Source organism: Argopecten irradians, chromosome 6, assembly GCF_041381155.1.
Source record: "Argopecten irradians isolate NY chromosome 6, Ai_NY, whole genome shotgun sequence".
Taxonomy (NCBI): domain Eukaryota; kingdom Metazoa; phylum Mollusca; class Bivalvia; order Pectinida; family Pectinidae; genus Argopecten; species Argopecten irradians.
Genome location: NC_091139.1, coordinates 237,547 through 251,399, shown reverse-complemented (window position 1 = coordinate 251,399; position 13,853 = coordinate 237,547). Strand labels below are relative to the sequence as shown.

Genomic DNA, 13,853 nt, shown 5'->3' with positions numbered 1-13,853 from the left:
TATCTATGAATGATTCAGTTGTCGATAACATCTGCCGTTTAAATGTGCTCGTCCCTTCCCAAAATTAGCAGCAATTTCGCAACTGCACAAAGTATTTGATAATTGATCATGTCATTAAAAAACTAGCATACCTCAAAGACTTGCAGGTTGCCAATAGGAACAACGAAAGTTTAGCAATTACAAAATAAAATATATACGTTTATACACTTGATGTGTGACATCCTAAATATGACAACAATGCGGCATAAATATAATACAGCAGAAAAGAAACACAGCAAAGAAAAAAACATAGAATACCTTAACTACAATTGATTGGATAATTGTCTTGTCCATTAAATAAAATGTTATAATATGTAATCTGTAATGTACATGAAATTAATGTGATTTATGTGCTTTAATTATTCAATTAAGCAGTACTCACCATCACAATGTCCGCTTGCTCTGTTGCAGATTTGGTTCAAGCAATTGAAAGAACAGTCACTCTCACACACGGTTCCGTATTTTTGTGGAACACAGTCTGCATAAAAAATCAGTGTTCATTTCTATAGCATTAAATTTAAAATAATTACCACGAAGTAGTCATTTCTGACTTCTAAATGATAAAATCATTATCGCAAAAAATGTATCAGTGAAACATTATGAAGTAAAATGCTATCCCTGCTAAAAATACATATAATTTTACGCTTATGAATTCCTTCAATGGGCAGTTAAAGAAAACTGATTCGATCAAAACTGTTTATGCATCATTGTAACAGAGCTATATTTAGAAACGTCTCTACCGTCCCTTTACGTGTAAATACAGCGCGTATTTACATGATACATTCGCTTTTTAATATCATAATATCTCCCTGTAATGTATGTTTATCGTGTCTGTATGAGTGCTGTCACCTGCGAATGAATCCATATATTGAAGTGGTCATCGTATGTGTCTGGTATTCGGCGGGAGAATGCAGTTATTGTCTACGGATGTGGGACGCGACTTTCATACAAATCTGCAGGTTATGTCTAGAACATAGTGATTGAATTCTGTTCTCCTCTGAAGATCAGTCTTCGTTCCATTTTTTCCATTCATAAATGTTGATCAAATATAGTTTTACGCCGATTAATGCTTTTTTATATACCAAAATTGTGTCATATCATTTTAGCATCATACGATTCTGAGAAAACGGTGTGAATTGCGCTCACAAACTAATAACGTCACAAAAGATACCTACCTCCGAGAGAGCTAACTCTATTAAATGCAAAGATGGAATAGTTCTACTCACAGAAACAGGCTCCTGTTGTCGCATTACAGTTACCACCATAACAGTCCGCGGAACACGCATTGTCACAGTTACCGTCACCGTAAGTTCCGACTGGACACCCTGTACACACAGTTACCGTTTTAAGTTGGAAGAGATTAGATGAAAGAGTTATCATTCTTTGCTCGATTGGATAAAAAACGTGAATGATAACGCTAATGACCACTTTAAAGACCAAAACGAGATCAAACACAATTATTAAGGATATTTTGAATGAAATGTACATTTTAATATGCACCATGAAACCCATCGAGTCATTAAATGTGACACAAAATTGCTTACGTTCATTTTAGTTGCTATCTATAACGTATTACGCAGTCATTTAATGAATTAAAATGCATTCGACAGAGTAAATTCTCTATACGTTTTGTTAATGATCTTTGTGCAGCAGGTTTGAGCAATGTATATTTGAAAGTCATTTAAGAAATGCACTTATTATATCGCATTGTGTTTAAGAATATGAAACTATTTTCTGAATAGTATCAAATACAAGCATATTTGATAAATAAGTATTCTTATGATAACATTACAGTTAGACATTGATAATAGAGACAGATTTTTTCTTTTTCCTGAATTAACCTAATCAATGTTTAACAATTGCAATTTTAATTACATTTTTAAAAACATTGAAATTAAAATGTGCACTTACCCCACACTTGTACCTCACACAGTTCCAGAACAGCGTAATCATCATACCAGCTCTGCCGTTTTGGATCGGATCGATAGTTGTACACGGTCACATACTGACCTACATACGGGCACTGGTGTGTTATAGTCAGTTGTACATCTGCCAGACTAGTACTCCTGTCCACATAACAGAGGACGCCATCTTGTGGAGTGGAGGTGGTATTGGATATATACAGCTGATATCCGGCTAATTTTTGCTGAAAGTGATCTGGTGAGAAAATCAGGCAGTGGGATATAGTCATTCACCTTTCTCTTTCTCATGCAGGATAAGACTAATTTCAAATTTCATATAGTTTTCTGTTAAATATTCGCAAATATACACAATTTATGATATTATTTTTTTTATTTTAAACGGCATGGGTGTGTCTTGTTTGTTAACTTATTCGATATTTTAGGTACGTTGGATTTGTATCTTATTAAAGGACGGTCGTCTAGTTCATTTAAGTTCATTTATTTTTATTGCAATTTTACTGCTATAATTTCCGTCATTTTGAGATAGATTTGAAAAAAAAAATTTGCGAGTCAATTTTCCATTCAAGAAATTTTCGTAATATTTTAAACGCAAATCCCGTTGTTTGTATCTTTTAAGATAGTTAAAACTGTTACGTCACGAGCCTGTATTGCATGGGTAACCATGGGTAAACATGCAATACAGCCTCAGGTGACATGAGAGAAAAAACTGTACAAACCTTCCGGAATCCATAAAAAATAATGCAATATTTGGTCACAAGTAAACAAACTATCTGTTATAACGACGACATGAATTATAATAGCTCACAGCAAATATTTCCTGCTTAGTCGAGCTCTGTATCAGGACTGGTAAAATTTATGTGCCTGTCAACTGTAAGGATATAGTGCAGGTCAAAGGGGTCAGTTTTGCTACCTTGGTGATATCAGTTGCCTAATGGTCATGAGACGCTACCTGTTAATATTAGTTAGTACATCACGTGACAGAATACTGGATTCTGATTGGCTACACACATGGGTACTATTTGCAATAGTGCCCGGTCAAGCAGGCACTATTGAAGTGGTGCGAAATTGAACGTGAATGTATTGTGACGTCACCATAACATGACGTCATTATAACGTTGCGTTTCGACCAAGACGTCAAGATGGCGGACAGGCTGTTGTGTGCGGGGACGGAAGCAAATGTTGCTTTTCTAAAGAAGAGAGTTCACTAATGTTCTATATTGTTCTACTTTTCATTTTCATGAAGCTGAATCCCGTTTCATAGAATCCCATATTTTTGCGGCAATTCATATGTTGTACTTTTAATGTAACAACGTGGTGTGGAAATGAAGATAGCGTTGCGAGGTATCGCTTGACGTGCTTCTATTACGATGGCTTGCAAAACGGTTTTTATGTCTGGGTGATGTACTAAATCTATTATGGCCTGGTTGAGAGGGCACTATTGCCTCATAGTATTGTCTCATGATGGGATAGTGCCCTCGCCTTCGGCTCGGGCACTATTCCATCCCTCGACAATACTACGAGTCAATAGTGCCCTCTCAACCAGGCCATAATAGATAATTATAGGTAGGCCTAATTCAGATTGATAGGATATTTTGACTGGATATATAGTTAGAGAGACGTTTGGTTGGACAGTTCAGGTTTGGATGTTGTGAAGTAGAGACCATTGTTTTAATATATTTTTTTACGCTTACTGGATATTTATACATTATATATGTAATTAAACTGTAAATATTGTCAAATTGAGTCTGATATGAACCCCGTGATATTTTTGTCATTGAAAACAATAAGGATTGGAAAAATTGCTATTCTACTAACCTTTTTTGTCATTGATAAAATTTACTGATTAGGCAAATTTCTATTCTACTAACGGGTTTTTTGTAATTGACAAAACATATTTTGGTCAACATTCTGTTGAAGTAATGCTGTTTTGTCGGCCATAGTATATTTCACAATAATTTTTGGTTTCTTAATCAGGATGTTTGAGGGATCATCATGTCAGATTTATTTGCCCAGTGTGTTTATCATCAATTACTTTTGTACATATTGTTTTCGTTATTCGTTATAATCATCATACAAATATGTGCCAGCGCAGACAAATGGGTACTTGCATGTGATATTACACAGTAAGACACTGATATTTCAATAGTTATTAATTATGCATCTATGTTGAAGTTCATATGTTGTTATATCGTCCAGGTAGAAAATGCAAATATGACTGAAAGGGTAGCCTGATGTCATTATTTCAGTTTCTTCCAGATTGATATAACACCATATAGACCGAACCAAAAGTCATTCATTATGTACTGTTTGTATACACTATGGCATCACATCTTCAATACTATACACTATGGCATTACTCTTCATTAATCTTCAATACTCCACGAAACTATTGTCACAATCTCTTATCAATATCGGCCCAAAAAATCATTGAAATTTCAGACAATCAAATTTGTTGTGTAAACGTTTTTTATAATGTACACGCAATGTTGATTACTGATGCCTATAGGAAATACTCTGACTTTAAACAGGAGTGTATATATGGTCAATTTGTAAAACTTTATTTAATGGAGAAGGCTATATCATTTTCTCAAACAAGTTATTCAACCTTAAATATTTCTAAAAGCTTATTAATTCTAAAATTCCCCATCACAATGATGTTTGTGTTAACAGTAAAATTCAATTGATATCGAAATCAAGATTATCAAACCTCTCAACTCGTTCACTTGGCGCCATTGTCGACGTCGACAAAACATATTGGTGACACGTGTTTCTATTGTTCTGTAGAAATTCTACTGTTCCAGGATCGTCATCTCTGTTGCAGTGTTGCTGCGAACATGAGTCGCAGCACCGCAACCATGAATGAGTGATTTAAAACAAGCATGTTGGTGTGTAGTATACATTGGGTGTTCTATGATACATTGGGTGTTCTAGCAAACATATCTTGGTTTGCTGACGCGTACCATTAGATGTGCTGAAACCTCAGATTTATGTTACTCACAAAAGCATAGCAACATATCACATCTTGCAAACTACATGATTAACTGTTTGGTAAGGTGATACTACCTCTATAGTATATCGTGATACTATTGATGGTCATCAGCTCCTCCAGATCAACCTGCCACCAGACTGTTTTAGGACCTGTGCCCTGTGTATGTGTACAGCAATTACTCCCTATGTTTGTTTTCGTACATCCATCAACAACATTACTGGCCACCCAAACCCCTGTATTACCGCTACTCTGGTTCGCTGGCTTTGTTTCTGCTACATTACCTGCACAGATTAAATGATTTTTTGAATGAAACAAATAAATCCAACGTGAGAAAATTGAAGAGACACGCCTTTACTTTGTTTCAGTTGTATTACCTTAATCGTGTAACTTTACTCGAGGAGGGATTTACGTTAATTACGCAAAGGCCTCTTGATCGCGAAAATTACCCCCACGAGTTATATTGTGTACATGTAGGAACTTTGTTGTTCAAAGTCTAAAAGTGTATTTATTGCGAAAATAAAAATACCGCGAAAGTTTTATGCATGGAAATTCCGAAATTAAGCACTCGCGAAAATATCCACGTTAACAGTATTCAAAAACTGTCATTGTTATTATATAATTTTCTACCGATGATAGGGAAAAGATCAAATATCTAGTGCGATTATACCTCCAGTGAGAATCCTGCATTCTGATTGGTCGAGAGATATTTGGTATTTCATACTATCATAAGACAATAGCAGACAATAGACATGTTCGTAGCAACCACCTAGCAACATGTAGCAAAAATGTATTTTGACAGTACAAAATAATAAACGCCCGAAATCGACATCTTTTTTTTTTAAGTGGCGCTTCAAAATTAATTTGGAGCTATTTAGGAATAGTTTTGCCAAATTAGTCTGTTTATCAATATTCTTTCTCCAAATTGAGTACGGAGCTTTCCGTTTATACCTTTTCGCCTATCGTACAAGCGCTAGATGTTGATTCTAATAATCCCGTCGATGATTAGATGAATGGGATTACAAGCTTCTTTGCGACGTTCTAATATTGTAAACAGGCACCAGGACGAAACCAAAATTCACTGAGATTTATCAAAAACCTTCGGATTTAATACACAAGAAATTGAAATGAAAAAATATTAAAATGATCATTCCAATGATACGATGATTAAGATACAGTTTTCCTATTGATCCTGATTTCCAGATACACGTACAGTAGAAGATGGCAAATGCATCATCATACTGTAGTTTTCATAGTTCTCAATGTCCGATAAACGACGTGTATAGCTTATATTACTGTCTAAATAAAAGCATCGCCCTTACGTGTATCATAATAACATCTTTGTATTTTTGTAGCTCCGACGTTACTTAAAGTGTTTCATTTCTCATCAAAGAGGCAGAGAGGCAAATCCGTCTGTCTATCAATCGCTGTGTTTGACGAAAATTTGTTACCAAAAAAATCGGCATCCTGGAAACGCTTAATGTATCAACGTTATAATGCATTTCGAATTCAAACGCTTAAATGACTTCGACTCTTTCATGCACTGAATCGGGAAGTTCCTATCTATTTATTGACAGATCGGTCAATCAACTTTTTTCAGTCGATCATTGTTTTATAGGGGGCCACGTGGGGTACCGACGTCCACTGAGATTGGCGGAAAAACCAAGAAAAATAATAAATTTGTTTATAGATAATCGTATTATCGTTATCAGTCAGGACCATGTAAGGACGTGCCAGGTTTAATGGTGGCGGGAAAACACTGACCAGCGGTCGCACCTGGCAACTGCCCCACATGGGATTCCAACTCGTGACCCAGAGGGGAAGGGCTTGTGGTAATATGTCGAGATATCTGAACCACCCGGCCACTACAACCTTGTACTCGTATGAATTATACCATATTATGACATCAAAAACAAATTAATAACTATTGACAATCCGAAACAGGAAGTAATGTAATGAATCAGATATAAAGTATTAAATATGTACTTCATCGTAACATTGTTTACCTTATTGTCAGATCGTTCAGAAAATACAATACTTACGTTCGCATGTAATTGACTTAAATATGTTCGCTAGAATCAAAACTAAACATACTCCAAACCAAATCTTCCCTGTCACCATTTTCATTCTAATGACGACTCAACATTAACAAGGAAGTTAAATTGGCACGGAAATCGAAAATATTTAAAGATAGATTTTTGTTTAAGCACATGCACAAACAGCTTGCGTGACAAAATAAAACTAGCCCCGTAGTAATGTTTAAGGGGACCCTATCTTGTATCTTAACACACCACGGTCTACTGAAAGTCAATACACCCGAAATATTTTGTGCAGGCCTTGTTAGCCACCAAGTTGTATGCCATTATGTAAACGTTGTGAGATCAATTTGCAATTATGTATAGAAGCCACAAACTCAATGATTATGTTCATGTCTGTCATTATCTAAGTTAAGTGAAAATTGCGGATCTTTTATCACTAAAAGTTATTTTTTCACAAGCAAAAATTTCATCTTACTTTAATTTTATACCGGAGCTGCCATATTATGTAGATTCACGCATCACAACTTTACATAGAAACGTTCATAAAATTGTACCCTTAATTACATCATTCTTACTATACAGACTTGAAGGAATTTTACAATTTCGTCGTACACATTACATATGTATGCAAAACCCATCCCACATATCTACATGTAAAGTGTAAAACTGATGATATCTGAATACCCAATCAGAAAGCTCCAGACAATTAACCTCTTCATGCGAAACTTTTGTTTAAAGGAGAATTTTCATTGATTTGTTTCTGATTTAGATGTATCGTTTCGATACAATGACATATTGTATATATGTTAATCTAACTTGTTTTGGTTATTTAGGGTACTGCAAGGTATACAGAATTTAATGCAATCAATGAGATTCTTACTAAGGATTAATTAGTAATTAAGTATTTTTTTAAGATCATGCAGAATTGGCTCATAATTAGGCACAAATCCATACTTCAAATCGCTGTATAAATGCCACTGAATAAGACACTGTAATAAAAAAAATATAGTTGTTGCCATTTCGGCTGCTTATTTCACACGGTATCATCTCGAAAATGATAAAAACGCAAAAGCTGATTTACGTCTTTCTTATCTTGGCATCAAATGTTGATAAGCTCAAACACTCTTACCTGTGCATCAATCAAACTCAAATATAACACAAAAAATTTCGGTTACATAACAAGTGTCTTATGAGATCGATAACTGAATGAATTATAGACATATGTTTTTTTTTCTTTTATCTTTTTTCAGGTAATAAAATATAAAGGTATATTAAAGGCCCACTACCTCTCCGAAACGACTTTCATTTTTTAATGACAATGTAATGCTACAGTTATCCTCACCTTCTTAATAATTTAATTGAGATAAATAAAATGTTAATTCTTATAACGCAGATCGCTTATTCTGTTCGCCGTCGGCCTAATTACTGCACGGTAGTTGACTATCACTACGCCAGACGGCAAAACAGCGAAATGAATCATCAGTGTTTACAGATATACCACAGAGGATCTTGCATTCGTTTTGTGATGAAGAAAGTTTTGATTTTGTTTCGGTAAGGTAGCGGGCCTTTAACTTAAGGTTTAAGAAGAAATATGTATGCTAGTTATAAATCTTAAAATCAATTAGAGTTATGGTTGTGATATTTAGCTAAATCAAGGTATCCTCCTGTAATTGAGAAGCATCTATTATAGCAGTTTTAAAGGATGTTGTTGTTGAATGAATATATTCTGCTGTATGTGGACACTTTATGATATGTATTGTATTAAGGTTTTACATAAAATTTGAAACTCAACTATGTTAAAATCATATGTTTGATTATGACACAGCCATGCAGATTACATATTCATATATTTCAATTATTATATAACGATTACTAGCCTGTCCAGCCATGTCATATTGCCACAAGACACGTGTGTAATAACACTATTGTGACGTCACTGGTAACAATTACTCAAATATTTTATATGACGTCGCGCGATTGTCGCGGTAAACAAAAACGTCATCTCAGAGCCAGAATTGATGTCTGTCAATTGTAAAGAAAATATTGGAACGTATGTCTATATTTCTATAAATAATAGTTATTTAATGCACTATTTATTATCTAATGCTTTTGACTACATCACATGAAATTCATTAAACTCCTTAATTTAAAAAAAAAAAAAAAATTGATATGCCATTCGACAAGCCCTATATGCTCTGACACCAGACATGGACATTATGGCAGATAGATGTATGGTGTACTGTCAGTCATCCATCTGTCATAACGTCTAAGCCTGGTGTCAGAATGAGGCTAAAGATGTGAGTTCGCAAAGTTATAAACTGGCTAATATACGCGATTTACAGTAAGGTTCGTATACACCTATGTAAGATAATCTATGTTGACTACAGTAATTCAGCTGAAAAACCATACGGCAAATGTTTAATCCAGTCTGGATGTACATTTGATATGGCTTACGCAGTGAAAGTTAATATATATATATATTTGAAATTGTTACAATACAATGCAGGGATTTGTGCGCACTACATGCCGATATTGTATGTGTTAAGCTTTTTGAAAGCTGATACCAGTAAACTTCCTGTTTAGACGCTCCTGAGTAGCACACGTCAAATGCCTTGATATTTTTTTTCACTACATTGTATGTAGGTTGTTTAAAACACTAAGTTAATAAGTTACAGGATTCTCAGAAGGATAGAAAAAAATTAAAGTCTAAAACATTTTAGTTATATAATGGTTTCACAGTTTTCATGAAATATAAAAATAATTTAAATAAACAATTAGCATGATAAGTACTTAAGATTATGGCATATACACGTGTATACATATATCTGCTGACGACATTATTTATGTTCTACAAAAAATGTATACTATTTGTTTGCATATAATCTAATAAACTGCATATTCACTTCGCAGTGATCTGGTTTAAAATTATCTAACATGCATGTTCTTGATGGTAAATTCCACTGGCGCTATAGATATCAACTGAACAGGTTAGTATAGTCTGTCAAGCTAAAACAATCATTTCACAAATAGAAATAAGAAGTGACTATTTAATATTATAATTTTTCATTACTATTACGGCGTATAATACACTGTCACCTTCATCAATGACGCCCAGCATACGTACACTTATGTTTAAAACGTGTACGAGTAATAATAATTATATATGTGTGTATATTGACTATACCATTGTGTTATAAAACAGCTAGTGAATGTTTACAAATGGCGTTTTCTTAAGTACGGTAAGAGTGATGTAATATAGGCAGAGTACTTGTGCAGTTAGTGACGGATAAACAAAAGGTAGCTAAGGCATTAGTTTACTTAATGGATCTAAAACACATAGCAAGAGTATTTGTGTTACATTGGCTTTTAAGAGTTATTCCCCTTGTTTATCAAATATGCGTTGGTTCGAGTTATTCCTCATCAATATTTGGTCACCTTTATAGCCCGATAACTGGTCAATTATTTTGAGATATTTTGAAATCCTTAAACTAGCCAGCCACATTTGATTAAAAAAAATAGCAACACTATTTGCATGTTGTTAACACCACATTATCCACTCATTTACCCAAATATCTTAAGACAAACTGAGTTTGGAACATCTAAGCTTTGGCTTATAAGGATCCTTTCGTAAATCCTGTAACATATCGAAACCTCCCCCCCCCCCATTCGTTCTTCAAAAATGTGTTGTTGTTTTTTCGTTCCACAATATCTTTAATTTTTATTTCTGAAAATGCACATTGATAAATACTTAGTCATCCTTCTTTAGATTGGTTGGTGTCATTCACATCGATTGTCTATTATAATTGCACCAGTGTGTAGATACATTAAGCTAAAACGAGATGCTTGTTCAGCTTACAAAATACTAAAGTCTTACTGTTATACTGGAGCAGTGACCCGGGACCCTAAGAAAGCTCACTAACAAGCGATTGTCAACAATAGTACATGTATCTGTTTACAGAGGTAATATAGGCACAAAAAGAAATTACGTGAAAACGGAACAGGCAGAGATAAATGGACATTGACGTTATAGAGATAATTAATATATAATACGGCATGTTTTATTTTTTTTTATTTATTTTTGCTACAAAACATCATTGAACTACTTATAGCGTATAATAACATATAAAGGAGGAAATCATTCAATCATTGTATGATAATGACAATCTCAAAGTATATAAAATATTTGAAAAAAAAAAAAACTTTTAATACTAACTTATATTTCATTGATATGTATAAAATAGGTATTTAAATGTACATGACTATATAAATTAAAACATAATATTTCAAAAACAAGTTAACATGCTCAAGGTTGTAATAACACACATTGATTGTTTTGGTGTTAACTATCAGAGTACTTTAATTCCTTACACTGTTATATGTAAATATTTACGAGAGATAACTTTAAAATGCTAACAAGTTCGAACAATTGGAGAATCGAAAGGATATTCGAATAACGTTATGTGGATATGTATTCCGCATTTTCTTTTGATGTGTAAGTTTTGAAACAAATTAAAATAAAGTGGTTTGATTTGTATCCAGCAGCGGATTGGAAATGAAGCATTTCTTTTTTTGGCGTGTAATAATTTGATTGAATATACGTTAGCAGCGCGTTGAGGATTAATATTTTGCTTTTGATGCGTCTGGTCTGTAGTCGAGGCGTTTGGGCGTAACGTTATTTATGAATATGTTTCCTTATTATATTAACAGGTTCAGCCGGTATGATATAGAGCGCAGTACAGCTATTTCTAATCGAAGTATGTTAAATTGAGATTTATAAACCTTGCATATTGTAAAAAGTACGTGTTTTTACCAATTTTGTAACTCAGAAGTGATTGTTGTCTCGTCGTATGTTGGGTTGTGAAACTAATAAAATGGTTTAGCTTCTGAAGAGCATTAAAAGCAAAGTTTGCACTCCGAAAATTCCAACATTAAAGTCATTTAAATAACCTAACATGTATCTTTTTGTTTCATTCGTTAACTACCTGTGCTAGTTGTACTTCTTGACTGAAACATTCTAGACATTTATGATAGAACTTTTTTATTCATAATATAGATATATATAAATGTATAAAAACATTGAAATGTGTACTTCATACAATAAGTGTTATTTTTATTCAAGACCATCTCTATTACATATTCAACCCGTTTGAATATGTCATACGGCTCACGATAATGTGGTATAAACACATTGTTTATGTTTCCATCAATACAAGTTATATGGTAAATAACTGTGATAAATGTATTCTATACATAGTATTTATTACTCCTTGAATAATTTGCTTCATATAAATTCAACTCGTTCAATAAACCTCATTTCACATAGTCACTCATGTAAGATCCTCTAGATGTAAGAAATATATCAGCATTTGCAATGAGCTCCTCTTCGTATTAGGTAACAACCATTTCATACACGTGGGCAGGTTCTACGTCACGGCGGTCAATAGACGAATAATCAGTGTCCGGGCCTGATTGTTCTGAAAAGAAGTAATAAATAAAATCAAAGATCGATGACGAAACCCTGAAGATGGATGTATGCTGTGTTGTGATGAAATTCATACAAGTAAAATGCACTGTACACAATTAACCATTTCGTTACTCAGTCTTTGTCTACTATGCATTTAAATTCATCCTGAAGTTACGTTATAATATTGATCAATAAAACTAAAATAAAATGCAATAAAATTAAATGTATTGTGAAAGAGTAACTTTGTAGCAGAAATGCGCAATAGCCCATTTTAAGTATATATTTCACTATTGTTATTAACGAGAAATGAGGGTTTGCCGTTCGATAACAATGCTAAAAATGTTATTTTTTAATTACTTTTGAAATAGGATTGATGTACCAACCATTCTCTTTTCATCATGATAGGTAGATAACACGCACAATATTTGATATCATATGTTTTTGTTGGTTTTTTTGTAAATGTGTGCGCATACCTGTTTTCCATTTAACAGTGATGTGTTCATATATCCATGTATGTCCATTTGTATAAACTGAGTGTCTGTGACAGAATAATGTGAGTTGGTGTGTGATTGCATGTATGTCAATGATGGTAGGTTTAAGAATAGGCCAGAGGTTAACATTTTGTGTGTTATCTGATAATTAAGAATAAAAATAAATTGAACTGGCTTTATGTAAATGTGTGTGAGTGCGAGGCTGAGTATGTGTATGTGTGTTTATTTTGCATGTATGTGTATTCCATATCTGTACCATCTTGATATATGTAAAAAAAAAATCTTTTGGAAAATAAATCAATTTAAAAAATAAAATAACAAAAAAACTGATATCATGCCGCTATCGATAAATAGACTGCGATTTTTTTTTTAAATACAACTGAACACATTTTTTAACTCAGATCACGGACCATTGACTGACGAGAAATGAAACATCGTCTTATCATGTTTTTAACGAACTTGCATTAAAAGCTTTTTTGGAGTTAAGACCAATTGCAAGAGAGTGACCTTACCTGTAGTTTTATCGGGCGAGTTATTTCCAGAATCTTTGTTTCTGCAAAAAGAAATCGTGTACTATAGATGTGATTCTGTGTATTATTATCTGAATAATTATGCAGTTGTTTTATAATCTAATACACAGGCCTTGCACAAAATCGATATAAAAAGGTGATAGAACGGTTGAAAAATAAGGATTATATGAAGTACATGTATATATATATTATGGTCTTCTTGTGTAGCGATCGGAAACATGCGAAGAATTTTGCATGATATTTCGCCATTATGTGTACAGTTATGTTAAAGTAAATGTATTGCTATTGATACTGCAACACGTATTCCAACCTTTAAATTCGAACATGACCCAAAGTTTTGGTTAAATATCTTATCAGAATCAATTCATTTTGGACGCTAAAA

The 13,853-nt window shown here is 33.5% G+C and overlaps 1 protein-coding gene across 4 annotated transcripts in view; it reads right to left on the bottom strand.

Moving 5' to 3' along the window:
- Positions 1-7,137, bottom strand: part of LOC138324658 (receptor-type tyrosine-protein phosphatase T-like) — a 34,797-nt gene extending 27,660 nt beyond the window's left edge. For 3 of the 4 annotated variants that reach the window (XM_069269687.1, XM_069269688.1, XM_069269691.1), the window contains exons 1-5: positions 6,990-7,137; positions 5,025-5,231; positions 1,951-2,196; positions 1,266-1,364; positions 422-517 (exon numbers count right to left, since the gene is read on the bottom strand). In XM_069269687.1, coding sequence (XP_069125788.1) covers positions 422-517; positions 1,266-1,364; positions 1,951-2,196; positions 5,025-5,231; positions 6,990-7,074 — 733 coding nt within the window. In that variant the 5' untranslated portion in view covers positions 7,075-7,137. The remainder of the gene's footprint in view (positions 1-421; positions 518-1,265; positions 1,365-1,950; positions 2,197-5,024; positions 5,232-6,989) is intronic. The other variant, XM_069269690.1, reaches the window with a different exon arrangement.
- Positions 7,138-13,853: the final 6,716 nt, after the last annotated feature.